This window comes from Dromiciops gliroides, chromosome 6 (genome assembly GCF_019393635.1).
Source record: "Dromiciops gliroides isolate mDroGli1 chromosome 6, mDroGli1.pri, whole genome shotgun sequence".
Lineage (NCBI taxonomy): Eukaryota > Metazoa > Chordata > Mammalia > Microbiotheria > Microbiotheriidae > Dromiciops > Dromiciops gliroides.
In genome coordinates, this window is record NC_057866.1 from 164,063,235 (window position 1) to 164,087,988 (window position 24,754).

General features: G+C 38.9%; 1 protein-coding gene across 1 annotated transcript in view; it reads right to left on the bottom strand.

Annotated features, from left to right (window-relative positions):
* The window catches only part of IQCM (IQ motif containing M), a 377,986-nt gene that overhangs the window by 288,474 nt on the left and 64,758 nt on the right, over positions 1-24,754 (bottom strand). Inside the window, exon 6 of the mRNA XM_043972282.1 lies at positions 18,799-18,813. Within this exon, the coding sequence (XP_043828217.1) occupies positions 18,799-18,813 (15 nt within the window). The remainder of the gene's footprint in view (positions 1-18,798; positions 18,814-24,754) is intronic.

Here is a 24,754-nt window from a genome sequence, read left to right on the forward strand (position 1 = left end):
TTTAAGAGATGAGTCCAATGTGCTGTAGTAAATAGAGGGATAGCCTTAGAATCAGAAGGGTTCTTGTTCAAGTGCTGCCTCTGACCTATCAAGGTTCTCAGACAACCCTCTAAAACTCTAAGTTGCAAATTGCCAATCTGCTTTGGTGGAAGGAATTTCTAAACCTTGATTAAACCTGTATTCATGTACACATAAAGACATGTACACATTATACATGTATGTGAGCATTATCCATACACATATGTGAACATCTCTCATTTGGTCTGCACAATAATCCTGTGGGATAAGTAGGGATCCCAATTGCTACATACTAACTTTTTTACCTTGTAAAAGTTACTTCATATTTATTAAGTGTCCTCTTACAGCAGGCATTTAATAAATAAATGACTAGGCTTCCGGAAAAATAAGAAGATTGCTTTAAGATCTAAATCAATGAATCAATAAGTATTCTATTCCCCATTTCCAGATGAGAAAGTTCAGGTTCAGGGAGATTAATTAAATAGCCTAAGGTCACATTGTTTCTAAATGGGTCACCCTGGATTTAAACATAGACCTCCAATCACTTAATTCAATAAGCATTTAGCAAACAATTATAATAAGGCAAGCATTATAAGTGAATGAATGAATGAATGAATGAATAAGCATTTATTGAGTGATCATTATGTACCAAGCACTAGGGATACAAAGAGAAAAAAAATACAAAGAGTGGGAGAAATACCACACAAGGAGCACCTGAAAAATACATGGAAAACCTCAGAAGTCCTAAGAATTCTGCAGCAGGGTGGACAGCAAGGTTAAGGAATTCTCAGGTTCAATCACTGGGTCAAATGACAGGGCAAAAGATCTGGAGATCATAGAAGCAGGGCAGATAGTAAGACCTGGTAGTCCTGCATCTCATTGGAAGGATTAGACTCCCATCTCATCCAAATGGTGTGAGCTGTCAAGTAGTCTGGGTCAATTCCAGATAGCCCAAGGCTCAGGGAGGTGAGGGGAGATAAGGAAGAGGAAGGGAGCTTCCAGTTATAGTAATGTGCTAAGAATGACAGAAGAGGAAGAGGAAGAAGAAGGGGGAGAAGGAGGAGGAAGAGAAGGAAAAGAAGATGACCGCTTCCCCCAAGGAGAACACATGTGAAAATAATAAAAAAGGTATATATAAAATATACACAGAATAGACGGAAAGTAATCTCAGAAAGAAAAAAATAGGAGTTGGTGGAGGTTGACTGAGGAAGGGGGAACTGGGAAAGACCTTTTGAAGAAGTTGGGATTTGAGCTGAGTCTTGGATAAAGTCAAGGAAACTGGTAGAAATGAAGAGGAAAAAACATTCCAGGCATGGAGGACAGCCAAGGCAAAGGTGTGGAGATGGGAGACAAAGTGGCCAGATCATAGAATATGGAGGCAGTAAAGTATGAGAAGACTAGAAAGGTAGAAAAGGGCCAATTTTTGAAGTGGAGTTTAAATGCCATAGAGAGGACTTTATATTTAATTCTAGAGGTAATAGAGAACAACTGTAATTTAGTGAAAATATGTGGGTGACATAGTCAGATCTGTGCTTTAGGAAAATCATTTTGTCATCTGAGTGGAGGATAGACTAAAGTGGAGAGAGATTTGAGTCAAGGAGACCAATTAGAAAGTTATTATAGGGGCAGCTAGGTGGTGCAGTGGATAAAGCATTGGCCTTGGATTCAGGAGGACCTGAGTTCAAATCCAGCCTCAGACACTTGACACTTACTAGCTGTGTGACCCTAGGCAAGTCACTTAACCCTCATTGCCCCACAAAAAAAAGAAAGTTATGACAATTACAGAGAGGGGTGATAAGGGTGTAAGTTAGGGTGAATGGAGTGAAAGGTACATACATGGGTGGTAGTATGAGGTAGAAACTATAAGAGTTGGCAGTAAGGTGAATCAGAGTGAAAAATCAACTATGACACCAAGGTTGGAATCCTGGGTGATTGGGAAGGTGATGGTGACTTTGATAATAATAGGAAACCTGGGAAGAGAGTAAGTTTTGGAGGAAAATCTCTTTGGGAAATGTTGAGTTTGAAAAACCTATGGGACATAAAGACTAAAATGTCCAAAAGGCAGTTGGTGATATTAAACTGGAGTTCAGAAGAGAAATTTGGATTGGATATATAGCTTTGGGAATCATCTTCAAAGAAATGATCATTGAATTGAGATGAATGAAAACCCTGAGAGACATTGTCTGGGAAATTAATCATCAATTTATTAATTAGGATTTCAATTAATTGATGGTCAATGGTTTCTCTTAGTAACCAAAGATGTCTTAAATCCTTTCTGAAAGGGGACTCCCCTGACAAGTGAAAATTAACCCTGATTGGTGGACATTTAATGAGGAGGTTGGCTAAAGTCTTCAGCTCTTCCTACTTAGTTTGATCTTGAGACTCAGTAGCCACAAGGCATCTGTTAAATAGAAGCCATCTCCATCTGGACTTCTCTGGTTAGTTTTCTCCTTCGGGAGCTGAATTTCCCTAAACTCTAATGGAGGAGACCAAGGACAGGGGGTTCTTCCCCCAAGCAAAGGTTCACCCAGACTAGATTCTGTTTATACTCTAAATAGAAATTCAGCCTCCCAGTTAGGTGGGGCCCCAATGAAAGTTAACTGAGCCTGTTGGGGGCAGCTAGGTGGCTCAATGGATAGAGCACCAGCCCTGGATTCAGGAGGACCTGAGTTCAAATCTGACCTCAGACACTTAACACTTACTAGCTGTGTGACCCTGGGCAAGTCACTTAACCCCAATTGCCTCACCAAAACAAACAAACAAACAAACAACAACAACAACAACAAAAAAAACAATAACTGAGCCTGTGCCTGGAGGGCCAGGAGCAATATCCTCAGTCAGCCATACCCTTCAGAGATTGAGTGACTTTTTCAGAAGTTAGGTTTTGACAGAAATAAAAGGAAAGGGCGCAGCTAGGTGGTGCAGTGGATAAATCATCAGCCCTGGATTCAGGAGGACCTGAGTTCAAATCTGGCCTCAGACACTTGACACTTACTAGCTATGTGACCCTGGGCAAGTCACTTAGCCCTCATTGTCCCACCAAAAAAAAAAGAAAAAGAAAAAAGAAAGAAAAGAAAAGAAAGAAAAGGAAAAGAGTAGATTACAAAGTAATAATTAGTTAATATAATAGCATAATATTAACTTCTCTCAGAATCTATGGGAGATGATCAGTCCCCTAAGAGAGACAATACATGAGAGAAGAGGATCTAGGACAGAGACTAAGGGTACAACTACAGTCAGTTAGCATGATAGGGATGAAGATTTAGCAAAGAAGACTTAGAAAGCACAGTCATACAGGAAGGAGGAGAATAAGGAGAGACCAGTGTCACAACAAGAACTCCTTCCACATAGTATTGGTTACTCTGGATAAAGATGAGAACCACCAATGTGCAATAAAATCTCAACATCGTTTCTCCCCACTACCTCCATGAAACAAAAACATATGAATCATAGACTCATAGCATCTCAAATTTGGGAGGGACTTCAAGGCCATTGAATCCAACATGTCCCAACCAAGAATTCCCTCTAGGACATCTCTGATGATGGCTCATTGAAGATCTTCAATGCATTCATATTTTCTTTCAGCTCAGATCTGCTGAGGTGGCCGGTTCCTTATTAGTTATAATGTTCACATAATACTTTTTGATGTACAATGCATTTTGCATATATTATTCCACTTGATTTGTGGATACAACCCTATGAGATAGGAAGCACAAATTATTAGCTCCATTTTCCTGATGAATTCCAGAGAATGTAATTAGCATAGCTAGAGTTATATCATTATTAAGTGAACAAGTTAAGATGAGAACTCAGGACTGACTCCTTGTCCAGTTGTTTGCCCATTGTACCTCTCTCTCTCTCTCTCTCTCTCTCTCTCTCTCTCTCTCTCTCTCTCTCTCTCTCTCTCTTAGCAACAAGGGCAGAAGAAAAGAGAGTGGATGAACTCTTGAGTAATTCAGACCCTCTCTTCTTGCTGTACCATCCAGTTAACAAAGTCTACAGATGGGGCCCTTTAAGAAAATCACCTCCTCCTGTGCTCTCCTCCCTAGCCAAGTGCTTGGACAAGCATTCTCTACAAACACTGGTGAAATCCACTTTCCATTGGAAGCTTCTGATTACAAATGGTAATTTCTCAGAATCAAGCTGGCACCCTACACCTTTTGGAATTTCCTCCTTTGCCACACCAGCAGAATAAGGCCCCAAAGAGTGCCCATAAACCAGTTACCATTCTGTTTTATTTTCATTTTAACAATCAGAATAATGTTCTCCTTTAATATTTAAACATTTGCTCTGATTAAAAAGTACATTTCTGCTGACTCACTGCAGAGCCGGGCACAGGATTGCTATGAACTTTTTAAGGAATGCAGGATTGCTTACGGAAGGTGCCAGATGCCCAGGAGTAGACAGAAAGGTCCTGTTGTTAGACACACAAAAGGGCAGCTTGGCCAAGCAGCAAACGCTCAACGTATTAGGGCCCTAATCGGATGAAAACAAATCTCAAGTTTCTTCTTTTGTATATAAATCCTTCTTAAACCTAGCTGCATACCAGGTCCAAAATGTGTTGGATAAGGGTCAGGAAATGACAACAAAAATAAGACCTGATTGAACATGTCAGCAGAGAACTTAATTTGGGATCCATGAAACCCTAGATGTAAATATCTCATTTCACTGGAAGAAAACAGACTCACATGAGCTAAGATGTAGAATCAGGTGAAGAAAAGGTATAAAAGAAGTAGCCCAGAGAGAGGGTGGTACGTGTAATGGTCAGCACACTGGATGGGGAGTCTGCAGACTGATCCTTATTATCTATGGGATGGAGGGTAATTCACTCAAGCTCTCTGGGCCTTCATTTCCCCACCTCTAAATTTCCTTCCAGCTTGAAATCTATGCTTCTATGAGCAGGTCAAACTGAAGGGTTAATAATTTTGTAAGAAAACACACTAGAATCATGGGACACAAACATAGGAAAGGACCATGAGAGATTATCTGGTCCAGTCCCCTCATTTACAGATGAACATGCCTATGGCACACACCAGTGGGGCAGATGAGGAAAATGTAGACCCAAGAGGGGAATTTATTTATAGCCAGTTCACATGGTGAGAGCTGGCACAAAGTCTAGAACCCAGATCTTCTGGATCCCAAAGCAGTGTTCTCTTTTTTATCTCTGTTTCCCCTGGGCTTAGTGGAGTGACTACATATTGTTATTCAATCATTGTCAGTCATGTCCAACTCTTCGTGACCCCATTTGGGGTTTTCTTGGCAGAGGTACTAGAGTGGTTCACCATTTCCTTCTCAGAAGAGGAAACTGAGGCAAACAGGGTTAAGGAACTTGTCCAGGGTCACACACTTAGTGTCTGAGGCCACATTTGAACTCAGGAAGATGAGTCTTCTTCACTTCGGGCTCAGCTCCCTATCTCCTATACCACCTAGCTACCCTCTAGTTAATAAATGATTAATAATCACTTAATGCAAGCTTAATTAGCACTAAATAGTTCTTGACCTGACTTAATTTTCCACTGTACATGACTATGATACAGTTAGGTGGCATAGTGGGTAATGTATTTAGAGTGAGGAAGATCTGAATTCAAATCCCGATTCAAATACTTACTAGCTATGTGACCCTAGGCAAATCATTTAACCTTTCTTGCCTCAGTTTCCTCATCTATAAAATGGGATAATAATAGTATCTACCTAGTGGGGTTGTTGTGAGGATCAAATGAAATGCCCTTTGCAAACCTTAAAGCTCCATGAAAAAGTTATTATCATTATTATTCTTACCTTGCTGCCTCCCAAAGGTTTATAATGGGTGTATCCTCCATAAAAGTTTCACTACCATTGCTTGCAAACTCTCTCTCTCATATATATATATATATATATATATATATATATATATAGAGAGAGAGAGAGAGAGAGAGAGAGAGAGAGAGAGAGAGAGAGAGAGAGAGAGAGTGTGTGTGTGTGTGTGTACACATATATAATATAGGTGTATATGTATATTTACATATACGTACATATATAAAACATTCATTATAAGACTCTCAAAGAGTGACAAGCTGTACAGACAGATGCCTGATGAGACCTGGCCACTATTATACAGAGAAGTGACAGGACTGATTGCTTGCTTTTTCAACTACATAGAGATGGTAGTGACCATACTAACAACACTGCAAATAAATACTTATACAATCAAGAATGGATGATTGGGGGCAACTAGGTGGCACAATGGATAAAGCACCGGCCCTGGATTCAGGAGGACCTGAGTTCAAATCTAGTTTCAAACACTTGACACTTACTAGCTGTGTGACCCAGTGCAAGTCACTTAAAACCCTCATTGCCCTGCAAAAACAAACAAACAAACAAAAAGAATGTATGATCAATCAATTGATGATGGATGGCTGTCCAAGTAACTATTGATATTCAATGTACCATGTAACTCAAAATGTCAGAAAACAATCCCCTTAATAAGAATGACTTTCTTGGTTGGTCTCACAATTTAAACTTTTCAGGCAAAGGGTAAGGGGGTAGCTCTAAATTATCTGGTTTTCACTGAAAATCAGGGGAAGCTAGATGGAGTAGTGGATAGAGTGTTGGGCCTGGAGTTAGGAAGACCTGAGTTCAAATCCAGATTCAGACACTTATTGTGTGACCCTTAGCAAGTCACTTAACCCTATTTACCAGAGTTTCCTCACCTGTAAAATAAGCTGGGGAAGGAGATGGCAAAACACTACGGTATCTTTGCCAAAAAAAACACCCAAATGGGGTCATGAAGAATCAGAAATGACTGAAAAATGACTGAACAATAACACTGAAAATTAGATAGTATCTCAGATTGAGGGACATTAGTCATAACAAACATGCCACATAGAAGTATATGAAAGGAAAGGAGATCATTACTATTAAGTACTAATTAGACAGAACAAAGCATACTACTTTTCATTTTTATTCTTTTTTTGTTATTGTTTGAATCTTCTTGCACAAAATGACTAATATGGAAATGTTTGACATGACCGCACATGTATAACCTATATTGAATTGCTTACCATCTCAAGGAGGAGGATGGGAAGGACAGAGTTTGGAACTGAAATTTAAAAAAAAAACAATGAATGTTAAATTGTTTTCACATATAATTGGGAGAAAAATAATTTTAAAAAAAGAACTAATAGGAAACCTTAAAATAACAAAATCACAGAATTTTGAGCTGGAAGAGACCTTAAATATCACCTCTAGTCCCATATTTACAAATGAGGAAACTGAGGCTCAGGAGAAAGTTACTTTTCCAAGGTCATTACAAGCAGCAGGTTGTAAAACCAACATCCGCACTCAGATCCTCTGGCCTCAAATCCCATACCAGCCATCTAGCCCTAAATCTCACTTAAGCCATTTCCATTAACTATCAATTTATTTACTGCCTGTATAATCTTACTCAAATCTTTGAGGTTTTCTGTTCCTCACTTTCCTCATCTGTAAATAAATAAATGAGATGGGGAGGGAATTGGACTAGTTCAGGTCTTTACAGGGCAAGATTATATGAAATATATAAAAATCAGTATGAATATTTTTTAAGAAATTGGAATGTAAAAAATATATATATTTATGAAAAGAAAAAAAAAGTTCGACATTTTAAAACTAGGGTTAAATGCTCCCTACTAAAAGGGAACCAGCCAGGTGGTAAATAGTGTATAAAGCATTAGATGTGGAGACAGTAAGACCTTAGTTCAAATGCAACCTCAGACATTTCCTAGTTGGGTGACCCTGGGCAAGTCTCTTAACCTCTGCCAAACTCGGTTTCCTCATCTGTAAAATGGGGCTAATAATAACAGCACCTACCTCCAAAGGTTGTTGCAAAGATCAAATGAGATAATAATTATAAATCCCTGTCATATATAGTAAGCACTAAATAAATGTTAACTGCTATTAGCTATTATCATTAGATTAAAATTCAGCCTTGGCCAAATGTGCCAACAAGCTCCAGACAAAAGACATGATGACACAAAATTGTTTCCATTGATTTCCACATGAAAATAGTCAAAAGGTTTTTAAGTCCAAAAATGGAACCCCTGGCCAATGCTCTTGGACTGATGGTAGAGGTGAAATTCAGGCATGCATTTGATCTGCTTTCAAATGTTGCATGAGTTGAGATGTAAAATCAACCCCCCCCCCAAAAAAAAAGATGACAGCTTACAGCAGGAGGCTTCAATTTGCCATTTTAAATCCTAAGCTTTTATATCAAAACCACTTATAATTTATATAGCACAGGATGGGCTTCACAGCATGTGAAACTTCAGGAGGCCCAATTTAACAAAGTGCAGTTCTGTGAACCAAGAACCTTGTTTAGGGCAGCTAGGAGAGAGGGAACACATTGAATCCTGTGTCAGAACAGCCTTAAGGAATGAACTAGGTACTCAAGAGACCCGCCCCTCAGCATGAAGGCCTCAGCATGAAATGGGACAGCCCTGACTCCTCTGGAATGCCCCTCCCTCCCCTTCCCCAAGTCAGGACCTTCAATTGACAGAAACACCAGACAAATGAGCTTCTTTCATATTATTTTCATGCAGGATATTTTTTTTTTGAGGAAATATCAGGACCAGTAACTTCCTCCGCATAGACAGTTCCCTGGTTAGAAAGTCCCTCTACCAAACAATACAAGGCAGTACCTGCTCAGCAGCCTGAGGTCTTGGCTGAGGGGCACTGAGAGGTTACCACTTGCCCGATGTCACATAGCCAGTGTTTGTCCAAGGTAGGCCTTGAACCCAGGCTCTCCTGACTTGGAGGCAGGCTCTCCATCCACTTCACAATAACCGGTTACCTCTTCTGAGGTTAGTTAATCATAACCGCTGCTTCAGATCACCATTTCACAAGAATTCAGGATGAAGTATTTCAGATTGACATTCTCATCGTTTATCAGCAGCTACCACATCAAAGTCACCCTCACAAGGGGAGTTTCCTTTGCAGACATTATAACCATTTAACCCCATAAAACAAATACTTATGAGTGGCTGGCTTCCCGTTAGGAGGTGTGGGTAGAGAATCTTAATAAACAGCTATAACCAAAGGAGCTCAGAGCTCTGCTCTCAACCAGACTTATGAAAGTAATTAGACCTTTATCAAAGTTACACCAACTCCAAGTCCCTGCTGTTCCCACTGGTTCTTAAAGATGATTATTTTCTACTTAAAGGAAAACAGACAGACTTTGGAAGGATTGCTAGAGTTAAGTCAGGGTACCATGGTACAACATTTAATCAGATTATATGACACAGCTTGGATATCAAGGTATAAATATTCAGACCAAATTATATGGATTTACTAAAATGGAGTTATTGGAGAGTATTGGTTGGCGGGGAAGGGGAATTCTATAGAACGAGAATGGAAAGGGAGACCTGGGACCTACTAGTCTGTTTAAATGACAGCCACTCATGTGGGTTAGGCTTAAGAAGAGTAGTTGTTTGTTCTTCCTTCTCGAAGACAACCATGACACCAGGAGGTGATGTCATAACTTGCAGTGAATTGGATTGAAGTGAAGCAAGACTGTACAAAGCCACCAGCCATACTCTCTCCTCTGGAGCCATCTGTCCAGTCAAGACGACTGGATATGGCCTAGGAGAGGATAGAAAAAGGAAGGAGAGGGGACTTCTTCTCTTGCATTGCCTGTGTGTTCAGGGAAATTTAACAGCACTAGACTGTACTGGTTCTCTGTGGTCATCCATGATTAGGCTAAAGGAAATTATTGGGAATTCTTAAAGTGGGATGGTAGGAATCAGTATTTCTTTCCACTCTGACTTACAGTTGTTTAAGTGAGGATAGAAAGTACATGAAGAAGCATTCATGAAGGTTTCTGGTCAGGTGCTCTCAACTAGACCTTGGGGGTTGCTCTCCAAATCTCAAATAATCGGAACCTGGATATTCAGCTTTCCCAAGAGGGATTAAGTCCTAGGAAAAAGTGGTCCACCCTATCAAAATTCATGCAGAACTGCTTTGTATTAGGAAACCAATGTAATATTTCATAAGGAGATATCATGTTTTCTAAAAGAAAGACAGTAAAGAAGTAAATTGGGCAGCTAAGTACTGTGCCTGGAATCAGGAAGACCTGAGTTCAAATCTGACATCAGACACTTACTAGCCATGTGACCCTGGGCAAGTCACTTAACCCTATTTGCCTCAGTTTCCCCATCTTGAGGTAGAGAAGCTCAAAATGAGCTAGAGAAAGAAATGGCAAACCACTCCAGTTATATTTGCCAAAAAACCTCTGAAAGTGGAGTTGGATATAACTAAAGATGACTAAACTAGCAAAATGCAATGAAGAATTTAATCCCCGATTGTGGTCAAGAGGCAGCACTCCTACATGAGCATCTCAGCATGCAAGCTCGCTCTCGCTCACTCTCTCTCTCTCTAACCTAATGAAGAAATATTCAACCCATGTACTCTCAAAGTTGGAGATCATCTAGGATTCCTCACCAACTCAACTGACTCTTTGAGGCTACGTGGAATTTCCTGAGGCCCTCCAGGTTATTGGGAGGCACCCTTCTTCCTACCAGCTCGAATTATAAAATAAACCAGGCTAAAAGAGACTATTTTAACAAAAAAGACAGCATTCAAGTTAAAAAAACTTCAAAGACAGGAAAGTTAAGGAAAAGATAGGGCACTGGACATGGAGTCAGGAAGCTCTAAGTTTGAATCCTCAGAAACTAGTTATGTGATTATTTAAATCACGTAATTTTCCCATTGTTTTCTCATCCGTAAAATTGTGGTAACACAACCATTTTAGCTGCTACCTCACGGGGTTGTAGTGAAAATAAAATGAGATAATGTATGTCAAGCACTTGGCAAATTTGAAAATTTTATATAGATAGACAGATACACATATACACATAGATATGTATGTGAGCTATTAATATTATTAATCAAGAAAATGAAGGTTTTTAGATATGTAATAAATTGAATGACAAAACATAAAAACTATACAATCATATTTCTATTCGTTTTTGCCTCTATTCCTATACTATCATTTGCCTCTATTCCTGTACTGTCACTAGGGAAGAAGGAGAGTGGTACGCCATGCAAGGGATAAGAAAGAAGCAATGGTGTTTCAAAAGTACCATCACTGGACCTGACCAAATACATATGTAGAAAACATGCCCTGGCATTCAAGGACCAAGTTTCCAGTATTTAAAAAATAGCATGCTACCAAAAAACTCAGAAGATCATAGCCAAGCACCATGATGCCTTGCCTAGAGTCCCTGCTTGTGTGGTGGCTGAGGCTGGTGGATCATTTGAGCCTGAGAGGTCTGGGTTTCAGTGGGCTAAACCAAGTGTCTACACTAAGCCTGTGGCACCCATATGGTGAGTTCCCATGATCAGAGGGCTGCCCAAGGAAAAGAAAACTGGTTCAGATCTGAAGAACCGAGCAAGTTAATGCTTCGGTGCTAGCCAATATGGCCATGGCACTTCCAGTCAGGGCAATATAGGGAAACCTAGTCTTTTTGCTTGTTTTTTGTTTGTTTGTTTATTTGTTTGTTTTTGTGGGGCAATAAGGGTTAAGCGACTTGCCCAGGGTCACACAGCTAGTGTCAAGTGTCTGAGGCCGAATTTGAACTCAGGTCCTCCTGAATCCAGAGTCAGTGCTTTAAACAGGAGACCTAGTCTTAAAAAAAAAAAAAAAAGCCATAGATGGAATTATTACATTCAAGGACATGCTTGAAAAAAAATATACGGGAACATAGACTTTCAAAATCAATTTGATATGCCAAACCACAGACTTAACAGTCATACAAGTAAATGAGAAACAAAGAGGATTAAGCAAAAGCAACAAAGTACTATGTAAAGAACACCAATGATGGAGTAAAAGGACCTTGGTCCAATTGTTGTTTCTGATGCTTTTCACCTGGGTGACCTTGGGAAAATCATTTAAACTCCCTGGGACTGAATTTCCACATCTATAATATGAGGATGTTGCAGTAGGCAGTTTCTGTGATCTATTACAACTCAATATCTATGACCCTGATATAAAATCTCACTCTTTCCAATGCTTATTGATTTTTTGAAAAATCATTTGATTCGAGAGAATAAAAAATGATCTTACTGACATTTTTGTTTAATTTTTTTAAGTGCACTCTCTCTGTCTCTGTCTTTCTGTCTGTCTCTCTGTCTGTCTGTCTCCCTCTCATTAAAATCACTTAAGGAAACATGATCATCAAAGGAATTTGCCAGCATCAAGGTAGAGGGATTCCCCATCAGATACAGAGTTCTTCAGATGCTATGCTTTGTGACTGACCCGGAACTGAATAATATATCACACCATGGAATAATACCAGTGTGGGGACCAATTTTTAATTGGGGAGTGCTAGCTAAGTGGCTCGCAGTAATATTGGGACAAGGAAGAAGACCGGCAGCCTCCCTCAAAACAGAACATGATTTATTTTAACAAGAACGAACTTAAAAAAAAAAAAAAACACAAACAGGATCAGTAGGATCAAGGGAAAGGAAATAAAATGGGGAAAGGGAAATTATAATACCTGAAAAATACCACCGCCCAGGAATCAGCTGAAAATACGCAGCAGAACACCTGTCGCTTTCCAGCTTCCACCTAGAATGCCCAATTCTCCTCCCCCAAACCTAGAAACACCCCACACAGCCCCAGCCAATGGGATGGCTGCTCTGACAGTCACATGACTGCCCTCACTATGCTTCCAATCATTATAATTTTGCCAGGCCCATGTAGGCGTCGGCGAGTGGTGATGACATGAGGTGCCAGTACCATGGCGATGGCTACAACCAGTGGGTGGAGCACCGTGCCATTTGCAGAGCCCCAGAGGCCAGTACGTGCACTGAGGTTTGTTTTTTTTTTTAATTCTAGCCAAAAGATGGGGTCATAAAAACCTCAAATAACAATTAATTCTTTACAAGATAATGAGAACTATTGAAAGTGAAGGGGAGGGGCAGCTAGGTGGCGCAGTGGATAAAGCACTGGCCTTGGATTCAGGAGGACCTGATTTCAAATCCAGCCCCAGACACTTGACACTTAACTAGCTGTGTGACCCTGGGCAAGTCACTTAACCCTCATTGCCCTGCAAAGACAAAAACAAAAACAAAAAGAAAGTGAAGGGGAAGGGAGGCTATATGTGATGAAGGAAAGACCTCTAAGACAAGATTTCTTAAACTTCTTCATTTCATGACCACTTTTTGGTAGACAACCCCAGGTATACAGGTATATAAAATAGGTCTACATAATCTTTTACTGTTGCCAGATTTTTTACAACCCCCACATTCAGTTATGCAACCCCACATGGAGTCACAACCCACAGTTTAAGAAGCTAGGTTCTAAGATGAGTCTTAAGTTTGATTTGGATAGATCTTTAATACTGAGATAAACAGAGAGGGAAAGGAACAGGTATTTCAGAGCAGAGAGACAATGTGACCAGAGTTGTTGTCTGATCATTAATAACATGTAAGGGTGACAATAAGTAGACCAGTATTGGTTTTAGTAGAAAGTTTTTTGTTTTTTTTTTCTGGCAGAGTATGACATGAAGTTAGGTGGGCAGTGAACTGGAATTATCCATTAGTATGTATTGCTTGGAAAATGTGTTATGGTGAGATTGGCATAACCTTCTCCCACACTTCCTGCCTCTGTTACCACTTGTGACTATTGCTCCATGAAATCAGAATCTAATGCTTAGTTTATTTAATTCATGAAAACAAGGTCTAAGAAAAAGGTTCTTAAGTTTTTTGTGTGTTATTGATCCCTTTGTTAGTCTGGTCACACCTATGGACCTCTTCTTAGACTAATGTTTTTAAATGCATAAAATAGCTAGGATACAAGGGAAATCAATTATATTGAAATGCAGTTATCAAATTACTGAACAACAACAACAAAAGTTCACAGACCCTAGATTAAGAAACCCAACTCTGGTATCTTTTTCTAAAATACATATATTTTTTAAAAGGCAGGGTGATTTACGTTAACCCGCATGAAACCAAATAAATACTTCCTACTGCCCTCTATTTAGAATCAATCCCAATAACAATCACCTCTCCATATAGAACTAATGCCAGCAACACCTACTGTGGCATAAAATATAAGGGGGTTCTCTGTCAATGGAGGGAATTTTATCTTGGAAGGGGGAGTTCCCATCACTGATAAAGTAACAGATTCAGACTCCTTAACCCTGCTTAAAATATTGTACAATGTGCCAAAGTTATCTTTTTGTTAAATCACCAACCATTCTTAAGTACTTACTATATACTAAACATTGTGGTAAATGCTGGGGATACAAAATAAGGCAAAAGACAGTTTTTTGCTCTCAAAGAACTCACAGCCTAATGGGGAAGACCATATGCAAAGAACTATGTACAAACAAGATTTCTAGAGGATAAACTGGAGATAATCTCAGAAGAAAGGAATTAAGGTGAAGGATGATTGGGAAAGATTCCTTTCAAAAAGCTGAATGGGGGGGCAGCTAGGTGGCGCGGTGGATAAAGCACTGGCCTTGGATTCAGGAGGACCTGAGTTCAAATCCAGCCTCAGACACTTGACACTTAACTAGCTGTGTGACCCTGGGCAAGTCACTTAACCCTCAGTGCCCTGCCAAAAAAAAAAAAAAAAAAGCTGAATGAAGGTGAGGAACTCAGAAGATAGAGATGAGGAAGGAGGGAGTTCCAGGCATGGCAGTCAGCCAGCTTTTCGCAAATTTGGGAAATGGACTTTCTTGTTCAAAGAACAGCTAAAAGTCTCAGGTCACTATGTTAGCTACGATACACTTTCAGTTATTACACTGAACTTAAATGTGGGTCCTTCAATCACCAAGCCCATACTTGGATCTCAATTTTTCTTAAGTCCATTAAGCCTTTTGGAAAAAACTGACTTACAATGGTAAAATGTCATTTCCGACAGTGAAAATATTATGAGATTGACTTTGTTTTATCCTAGTCTACATACTACTTGCATACTCCCTGCAAACAGTTCTCAATAGTATGCCACAATATATTCCTATTCTCCTATCTTCATATTTACCTAAGACAGATATTCTTAAGTATATCTAAGGATTACTTGTTACCAATGTTTTGCATTAGAAGGTTAGTCTCCAGCTTTCTAAAGGATTACGATTTATATTCTTCTCCTTTTCACATAGTGAATCAGAAAGACTAGGAATCTCAGAACAATGAAGAGAAAGAAAAAAAAAATTCATGGGGGTCTGGCACATGCACAGACCCTGTCAGCTTGCTCAGATGGTACCTCCACATGGAGCAGATTGCAGAGCCTTGTGGAGGATGCTAGGAAGCGGCTTCTGTGAGAATAGTGATAACATATATGGGAAGTGCTTTGGAGAGACTGGATCATACGTGGATATTCTGTAACTGCTTCTGCTTGGGCTGTCATATGGTTAGCAGGAGTTTGAGGGGTTTTTTTGTTTTGTTTTGTTTTGTTTCCCTATTGGCTCCATATATGGAAACATCAGTATATTCAGAAAGGCTCGAGTCAGCTTTAGCCCAGTCTTTGCTCCATATGTGTCTAAGAGAGCTCCATGACTCTCCCTGAGTGAGATCATGTGATAAAGGTCAAGAAGTTAGGACTTCCTTCTCCTCACCCCCAATGTCATATGACCTCTTAGAAATGGGGCTTATTTTTTTCCCATTGTAAATTTGGAGTCACCAACCTGAGTCTAGAGTGTGTGTTCCAATCAATCAATCAACAAATAAACAAACATTTATTAAGCACCTACTCTATACCAGGCACTGTGCTAAGTGCTGGATTCTGGTTACAGGAATCCAGAATTTGTAATCCAAACCAAGGTGGTCATCCCAGCATGTATACCTGAAAAGTAAGGAGCAATATTTGGGGTTCATATAGCTCTGATACCACCTTTGGGTATAGACACAGTGGGACCAGTGCTGTGTAGAAAATGTGCTAGGATATAGACCTAATCCCCACTGAGACTAAAGTGATTTAAAGTGAATTATGCCTAATGGAACACGGTATTGGAGCAAAATGTTTCTATGTTTGCTCTTGCAACATCTTTGAAGTAACAATACTTTTGTAAAAGCTAATTGATGGGGCAGCTAGGTGGCACAGTAGATAAAGCACCAACCCTGGATTCAGGAGGACCCGAGTTCAGATCTGACCTCAGACACTTGACACTTACTAGCTCTGTGAGCCTGGGTAAGTCACTCAACCCTCATTGCCTCGCAAAAAATGAAAAATTAAATTAAAAATAAAAAACAAATGTTGAAACCTATCTTTACATGTAACTGGAAAATAATAAAATACTTTAGGGGCAGCTAGGTGGTGCAGTGAATAAAGTACCAGTCCTGGATTCAGGAGGACCTGAGTTCAAATTTGACCTCAGACACTTGACACTTACTAGCTGTGTGACCCTGGGAAAATCACTTAACCCTCATTGCCCTGCCAAAAAAAAAGAAAGCTAATTGATGGTAGGTGGTCAAACAGAAATAGAATACAACATACTACCCCCCTAAAATGAAGAGAACATAGCCAGTATAGGCTCAAATGGAGGTGAATAAAAGATATCCCCAAATCCCTCAGTTTACCCTGGAACCCCAAGAGGAAATGTAGCAGAGTGGCCCTGGGAGAAAGTCAGAGCACACTTGTTACATAATTATTAAAGAGAGCATAGGACCTATAGCTGGAAGTGACCTTAGAAGTCTGCTAACCCAACTCCCTCATTTTATAGGCTAGGAAACTAAAGCCCAGAAAAGTTTAGAGACTGGATTAAGATCACAGGGCTAGTAAATGTTAATTGAGATTTGATTCTGGGTCTTCTGATTCCAAATCCCACTCTTTGGATCACAACAATATGATATCAATACTATCATGACACCTGGGGTGTGATTTTTCACCAGTTTTCCAATCAATAATTTATCCAGTCCTATATGCACTCAGTCCCCCCAAAGCGTATCAAAAGCCACTTAATTTTCTTCCTCTTCTTGATAAAGCTAATTAGAGGACTAAAAGTTTTAACAATCTTACCAGTATTAATGCTTTACTCTAATAAGTTAACGTTATCTCTGACAGTTCTGCTTACTTTTATGAAATGAATTTGACAGTGTCTCATATTTCTTAGTCATATCACAATCTCTTCTATAATCCAAAAACCCTGCTTTTACATGGCATTATTTAATCCTTCCTTTATATAATTAAAATTTCACTATGGAGCCCTTTTGTAGGATTTTTAAAGAAAGGTGCAATACAAATTCTTTTATTTAAATATATATATATATATATATATATATATATATATATATATATATATGCATAGATATAATGATTTCTCAGGCTATCAGCAAGAAGAAATAACAAGGGGAATGGGGGGAAGCTGGGTGGCACAGTGGATAAAACACTGGCCCTGGATTCAGGAGGACCTGAGTTCAAATGCAGCCTTAGACAGGGGCTATGTGACCCTGAGCAAGTCACTTAACCCTCATTGCCCCACCAGAAGAAGAAGAAGAAGTAGTAGTAGTAGTAGTAGTAGTAGTAGTAGTAGTAGTAGTAGTAGTAGAGGGACATTGATGGTGTGGTGAAAGAACTGGGGACAGAGTAGTAGGATACCCTGGTTCATTTTCTTTGCTTCATCAATAACTACCTCTGAGACTTTGGGCAAATTACTTGATTTCTGGCCCTCAGTTTCTCCATCAATAAAATAAATGGATTTGACTGAATGACCTCTCCTGTACTTTCCAGTTCTGCTATTATATCACTTGGCACTTTTATTACAAACCCATAATCAGAGCAAAAATAATGCTGTCCTTCCTGGTCAAAGCTATGACTGTTAATGTCATTATTTCCACTTAGCAGACTTTTAAATGTGAAATAAATAGAGGTTTCCCAAATGTGTCATCAAGTATATATTTGGAAAAATTTGCCTATGGACTCAGTAAGAAGTGTCTTTATTCTCCCAAAGCAAGATTCTCAGATGAAAATCATGTCCTTGGTCATAAAAATCTGTTGTTACCATAGTGATAAGGATGGGGAACTGGGGTTTTGGGGGGGAAGATGCTAAAAATACCTGGATTGTGCAGGCTGTTTTAGGAATTTGACCTACTTGATATATTAACTCAGTGTTCTTTGGGAAGTTAGTCAATTGAATTAACCACATGTGGGTTATATGAACTAGTGTACAGAATGAAATGTATTGATTGGTATCTAGAGCTATTATTTACCTTCAAAGAAGTCATTAATAAAGACTTGACTAGTGAAGCAGAATGTTTAGCATTTAAAACAAATTTAAAAGAAAATAAATTAGAATTTATTATTACTATTATTAATAATAATAAATTAGAAAATAAAATTGAATTTCAACCAAAAGGAAATATTAAATACCTATACATTTTGAAAAATGTTCTCTTCACTATTTTAGATGATGTTTAATAAAAAATCTTTCTATATATCTATAAAGGCTTTTTTTAGTTTAATGTAGCACAATTAGAATCATTTATGTTTAATGCTATAAAATTCCTATATAATCATTCTGCTATATCTTATATATACAGTTTATTCACTTGTGTAAATTACTTACATTAGAAATGATAAATATTAAGACTGCTTTAGAAAAGATAGTTCCAAGACATACATCATCACTGCAGAATCAGAAATGGGCTATATGAGCCAAGAATTTTTTTTCCCCATAAGTTATTCTTCTTGGCTTGACTCTAGAGAACAACATACCCTTCCCCAACCTACATGCTGCCCCAAGATAAGCTAACACCTGAAATTCCAAACTGAACTCTTCCCAAAATCTTCCTTTATGGAGGGTCCACAACCTTTCTTGTAACTCCATTTTCCATCAGCTGCTCTGCTTGGCCTCCTACTTCAGAAAAGAACATGCCACCCATTCTTGTCTCCCAACCCTCAACCCTACCCCTCTGCAATTCAGATTTCTTTTGGGTGTTGTCTTCTCCCATTAGTGTATAAACACTTTAAATGGAGTAGCTATCTCATTTTCTTATCTGTATTCCCAGTCCTTAGTGCCAGGTACATTTTTGTTGTCTTTTCATTTGTGTCAGACTCTGTGACCCTATTTGGGGTTTTCTTGGCAAAGATCCTGGAATGCTTTACAAATTCCTTCTCCAGATCATTTTATAGATTAGGAAACTGAGGCAAATAGAGTTAAGTGACTTACCCAGGGTCACATGGCTAGTAAGCATCTGAGGCTGGATTTAAACTCAGGTCTTCCTGACTCCAGGCCCGGCACTCTATCTACTTAGCCACCTAGCTGCCTTTAGTAGGTGCATAGAGTAGGTGCGTTAGAAAATGTTTAATTTAATTGAAGTGAAGGATAAGGAAAGAAGACTTGTGAAGGGAAAGGGGAAGGGGAAATGAGAAAGTTGTGAAAGGACAAGGGAAGGGAGGAAGATAGGGGAAAGGGGAGAATTGCAGATGTAACCAGTGTGAGGCTGATAGCCTGACAAGGATCCAAAGGGTACAGAGATGTGAAATCACAGTGAGCATGAAGAGCCAGGATAAAGTGTGTAAAGCAGAGTGAGAAGTGGAATGACAAGAGATTGTGAAATTCTGAATATGTAGGGGGAACATTTGTGAGTGATGGTATGACAATCAGTGTGTGTAGTAGAGGAATAGGTCATAGAAATGAGTTAAGTTGGAGAACTAGGAGTTTAGGATGTTTGAAGGAGTATGAAGATGTATATTAAATGTCCTATTATGTTAAATGCCTAGAAGATTAAAGCTGGCTGAAGCTTTTCTTCTATAGATCAGCCTAGATCTGGTAACCACTGAAGAGGCCATAATAGGCATTTACCACGGAGATCAATGGTAACCAACAAATAATGTTATCTTTAAAACCCTGAGTAATCAAATTTCTAGATGGGAAGGATAGTACAGGATTTCTGAAACTATGTTTGAGGTTTTATGACTTGATATTCTCTCTAAGGACTTAAAGACAGAACTGGGTAGGTGATTTACTATAACCCTCTACTACTAGGAGCTACTCCTGGGAGGTGGTGGACTGGGAAGGAAGGGAAACAAACCCTGCAATAATCAATAAACATTAAGTGCCTACTTCGTTCCAAGCACTGTGACAAGCACTGGGGATACCAAGAAGCAGAAACCAGTCTCTACCCACAAGGAACTTAGAATCTAATGGAGGAGACAACATGTAAACAAATATATACAGTTGAATACAGCTGCTGACCTTGTCTGATCCTAGAGCTATGAATTGTCTAAGTGCAGTGGGAACCAGTTTAAAAAAGAATGTAGAGGGGCAGCTAGGTGGCGCAGTGGATAGAGCACTGGCCCTGGATTCAGGAGGACCTGAGTTCAAATCTGGCCTTAGACACTTAACACTTACTAGCTGTGTGACCCTGGGCAAGTCACTTAACCCCAATTGCCTCACCAAAAAAACCCAAAAAAACAAAAAAGAATGTAGAGGGGCAGCTAGGTGGCACAGTGGATAAAGCACCAGCCTTGGATTCAGGAGGACCTGAGTTCAAATATGACCTCAGACACTTGACATTAGCTGTGTGACCCTGGGCAAGTCACTTAACCCTCATTACCCCACCAAAAAAAAAACAAAAAAAAAAGAACGTAGAATACAGACATCAGAAGGGGCTACATGACTTTTATCTCAACTGACCCCCCCACCCCAAGTTTCTGCATCTGGAGCTTGAGCATGTTGTTCTGACCAGATGTCACCCCTCCCCACCAGCCTTCCTCAGCCTTCTCTTTGGACTTTTGGTTGTTATATAAAACAACTTACTTAGCCTCCCATGAGACTCTCCCTGTTGAAATACATTATCCTACTGCCCTGCCTGGCTGGGCACTCCAGTACTTTGGGGCAGCATGGTGACCTCAGATGTGATCCCCTTGCTTAGAGAAGAAAACCCTAGTTTTTACTACTTCGGTAGTCTTCTTTATTACAGGTTCACAATACAAAGCAAACTATGTATAGAATAAATAGAAATCATTAACAGAGGGAAGGCATTGGAATTAAGAGCGCTTAAGGGAGGCTTCCTATAGAAGGGAGGATTTTAGTTGGGATTTAAAGAGAAAATGGGGATCCCTAGTGGGCTGCATCTGCTCTCACCAAGTTCCCGAGCCAAAATGAGAGAGTGTCTCTGTACCCTTGCTGTGGGCCAGAGGAGAGCCTGCCCATAGACATTGTCCAAAGCTAATTGGCTAGCATCATTCAAATCGATTGGTTCACTGGATTTGAGGGTGGTTCAGTGCAGTCATGCTGAGGTCAGAGCCCAGAGAACACATCCTCTGGTGGGAACAAGGTTTTCAGGTAGGTGTGGTTTTGAATGAGTTAACTTCCTGACTCTGGGCTGACCTTAAGAGAGGTCAGGCCAGGCTCTCTCTGCGGGGGCCCCTGGGAGTTCCAAAACGCCTATTATTAATACTTTTCTCACAGAAGAGAAAAGGGAAAGTGTTCCAGGGAATGGCTAGAGAAAATGTTTGGAAATGGGATGGTGTGTATTTGATTCTGGAGACAAAAGGAAGCCACTGGGATTTATTGAGTGGCAAAAGGTGAGGGGCTGACATAATCAGACCTGCATTTTTAAGAAAATTACTTTAGTGGCTGAATGGAGGATATATTGGAATGGGAAGAGACTTGCAGGAGATAGACCCACCAGTAGGCTACTGCAGTAATGCAACTATGAATTGAAAAGGGCCTGCACCAGAGTGGTGGCAGTGTCAGAGGAGAAAAGGGCACATATTTGAGAGATGTTGCAAACAAAAGGGAAATTGTCAGGCCTTGGCAACAGTTTGGAAATAGAGGTGTTGGGGGGACTTGCTCACCCAAAGATTTGGAGGCTCATCATGAATCTTGTAAAAAAAAAAAAAAGAGAGAGGGACTTATTAGCAGAGAGGGGATCTTTGAACAGTGGGGTATCAGGAGGCTATGCAGCATCCATCCATATCCTGCATATCATCTTGCAGACCTTGATATTGCTTATCAGTTTAGCAGGGTCATGCTTGGACACACCTTATTATTGAAGTGCTTTTCCCTTGGGAGTTGGTATCTTTAGGTTTTGGAGGGTCTCATTGCATTCCCACAACAGAGGGCAACAAAATCTTTGATTCAATTAATGACTTGGGGTTTAGGATGACCAGATTACAGGATAGATCAAGGAATCAAGGGACTATTAAAGTTTAAATAGACCAACTAGATATCAGCAGAGACATACCTAAGAAGTAAGGAAAAATAAACTCCTATAGCAAGACAATCACTTAGGCATGGCTACTACCTGACCTGAGCTAGGAGACAGAAATAACCCCAAAAGTGAGGACCATCATTAAAAAAAAAAAATCCCCCTCGACTCTCAGGAATATGACAAGCATACAGGTTTTCATCACCCTACCCCCCAAAGGAACTTTACATTTTCAGGTGTACACCCCCCCCCCCATCCTCTATAAAAGCATTTGCCTTCCTTCTGTTGGGGAGGAGGATGAACCTAAGCCACTTTCTTTCTGTGATTTAGTCTTTGACTTACCCCTGGTAACTTTCTCTAGTGCCCAAATAAAAGACCATTTTAATTCTAATTGGACTGTGCCTGAGAGTGTAATTCTTTACAGAGGAATACCTAAGGACTCACCCTCCCACCCCCCCACACGCACACACCTTTTCCTGTGACAATTAACAAATGCTAAATAGAAAGATAATTTTGATATACAACTAAAAGTTAAGTCTGGGGAAAAGATCACATGCAAGAAAAATAAAATAGGAAAATAATAGAGGAAAAAGAAAATGAATAGTAACATTGTGAACTTTACACATGATGAATAAGCAAATCTCAAGTAGATAGGACAGGCAAGATTGGAATAAGCACTCAAAAGGGGGCAGGGGAGGGGGGGGAAGGGAAACAATGTAATTAATTGAACCAATCTAGAAATTTTGATTTTTCTATATTTGTCAGAAGTTCCTATAAGTTATCAAAGACCAGGATTCAATATCTCTCTAGGGTTATGAGTCTTAATACAGGAATCAGAGTAACTAACTAAAGGGAAGTAAGATAGAGCTAGTGAAAAGGAAGTAAGCTTTTTATTGATAAGATGAAAAATATAATTAGGCATGAGAGAGGAAAAATAAATTTAACAATAACTGTATATTAGTGGATTAGATTCACCTACAAAAAGAGTTACAGAAAAGAGAAAAATACAAGATTCGGAATCATGCTAAGAATAGAAAACAAACCAAAAAAAATTTTAAGCCACTTAAGACATAACAAGTGTTGGGAAAATATATATTATCTATCAGCAAACTCTATAATGTAAAAAGTTTCAGTCATGCATAATTTGAGGCAAAACTGAATTAAAGTAAGAAAATTAAAAGAGATTGCATGACAACTTTACGATCATTAAATGAATATTATCAATGAAAGTATATCAATATTAATTCAATATCCATGTATGTTAATTGCAAAGCAACAGTTCTTAAATAAAATGTTAGGTGAAATGAAAAAGAAAACTGTAAGAATTGTGTATTTCAACACCCTAATTTCAAAATAAGTTGTCAAATGAAAAAAGTAAATAAAAAAAAGAAGTTAAAAAATTAATAGAATGCTAATAAAAATAGATGATAAATGAATTTGACAGATTTATTAGATAATGTATTGTTTGTTCTAATGTTCACATGAGAATCATAAAAACTGAACTCACCCTAGAACATTAAGAATTTATAAGGAGGCAACAAGGTAGCACAGTGGATAAAGTGCCAGCCCTGCATTTAGGAGGACCTGAGTTCAAATCCAGCCTCAGACACTTGACACTAGCTGTGTGACCCTGGTCAAGTCACTTAACCCTCATTGCCCTGCCAAAAAAAAAAAGAATTTATAAAGAAAAGTAGAATATTCAATCCCACTTTTATAGATTAAGCCCAAGTGTAATGATCAATGAAGTAAGCATAATCTTCTTTAAATGAAAGTCTAAATGGCAAGTTAAAAAAAGTTTAAGTATAATTGTATCAAAGATTAAATAATAGAATATAATAAACAATGTATAATTATATTGAAGACAACAATAATTCAACATACAGCTTAATGCAGAGAATGCAGTTAACAAAGTATACAAATTCATTTCTCCAAATCTTTATATTAACAAAAATTAATTGTTTTATTTTTAAATTAGAAAGAAACAATAAAATGGGCCAAGAAATTATGGATTTGTTAGCTAAGAATTCTATTCATGAAGAAAAAAAGGTATTCTTTATATATAAAAAATACACATATATTAATAAATTAATTGCCACTTTAACAAAAAAGAGAGGAAAAACAAATTACAAAATCAGAAATAAGAGGAAAATTATAATGAAGAATGAAGAAATAAAGAAAATTATTAGAGAATGCCACATAATTATATGCCAATAAATCAAAGAATAAAAATCAAGTGGCTGAATACTTAAGCAAATTGATGTAGTGACAGAAGGTCCAGAATGTAAGTACAAAGTATTAATTAGATGTTAAACTACTAAGATGTCTTTATGCCCTGATTCCTTTATGGTATATGAAACCCTCTTCAAATGAGGGGGGAAAAAAAGGAAGAATCAATAGGCAAAGAAAATAAATTGTCCACAATTCAGGGGGCTTTAAATCTTTAAGCCAAATGGAAATTGAGTCAGTCTAAGGAGCACTGTGTGATAAAGACAAATTGGGGAAGAGTGGAAGACAGTTCACACAGCAGTTCAAGGGGTTGTCAACCTTAGAGAGGAAGAAGCAGACAGCACAGAGATGACACAGCAAACAGGCAGACATGACCTGTGAGAGTGTCTAGGAG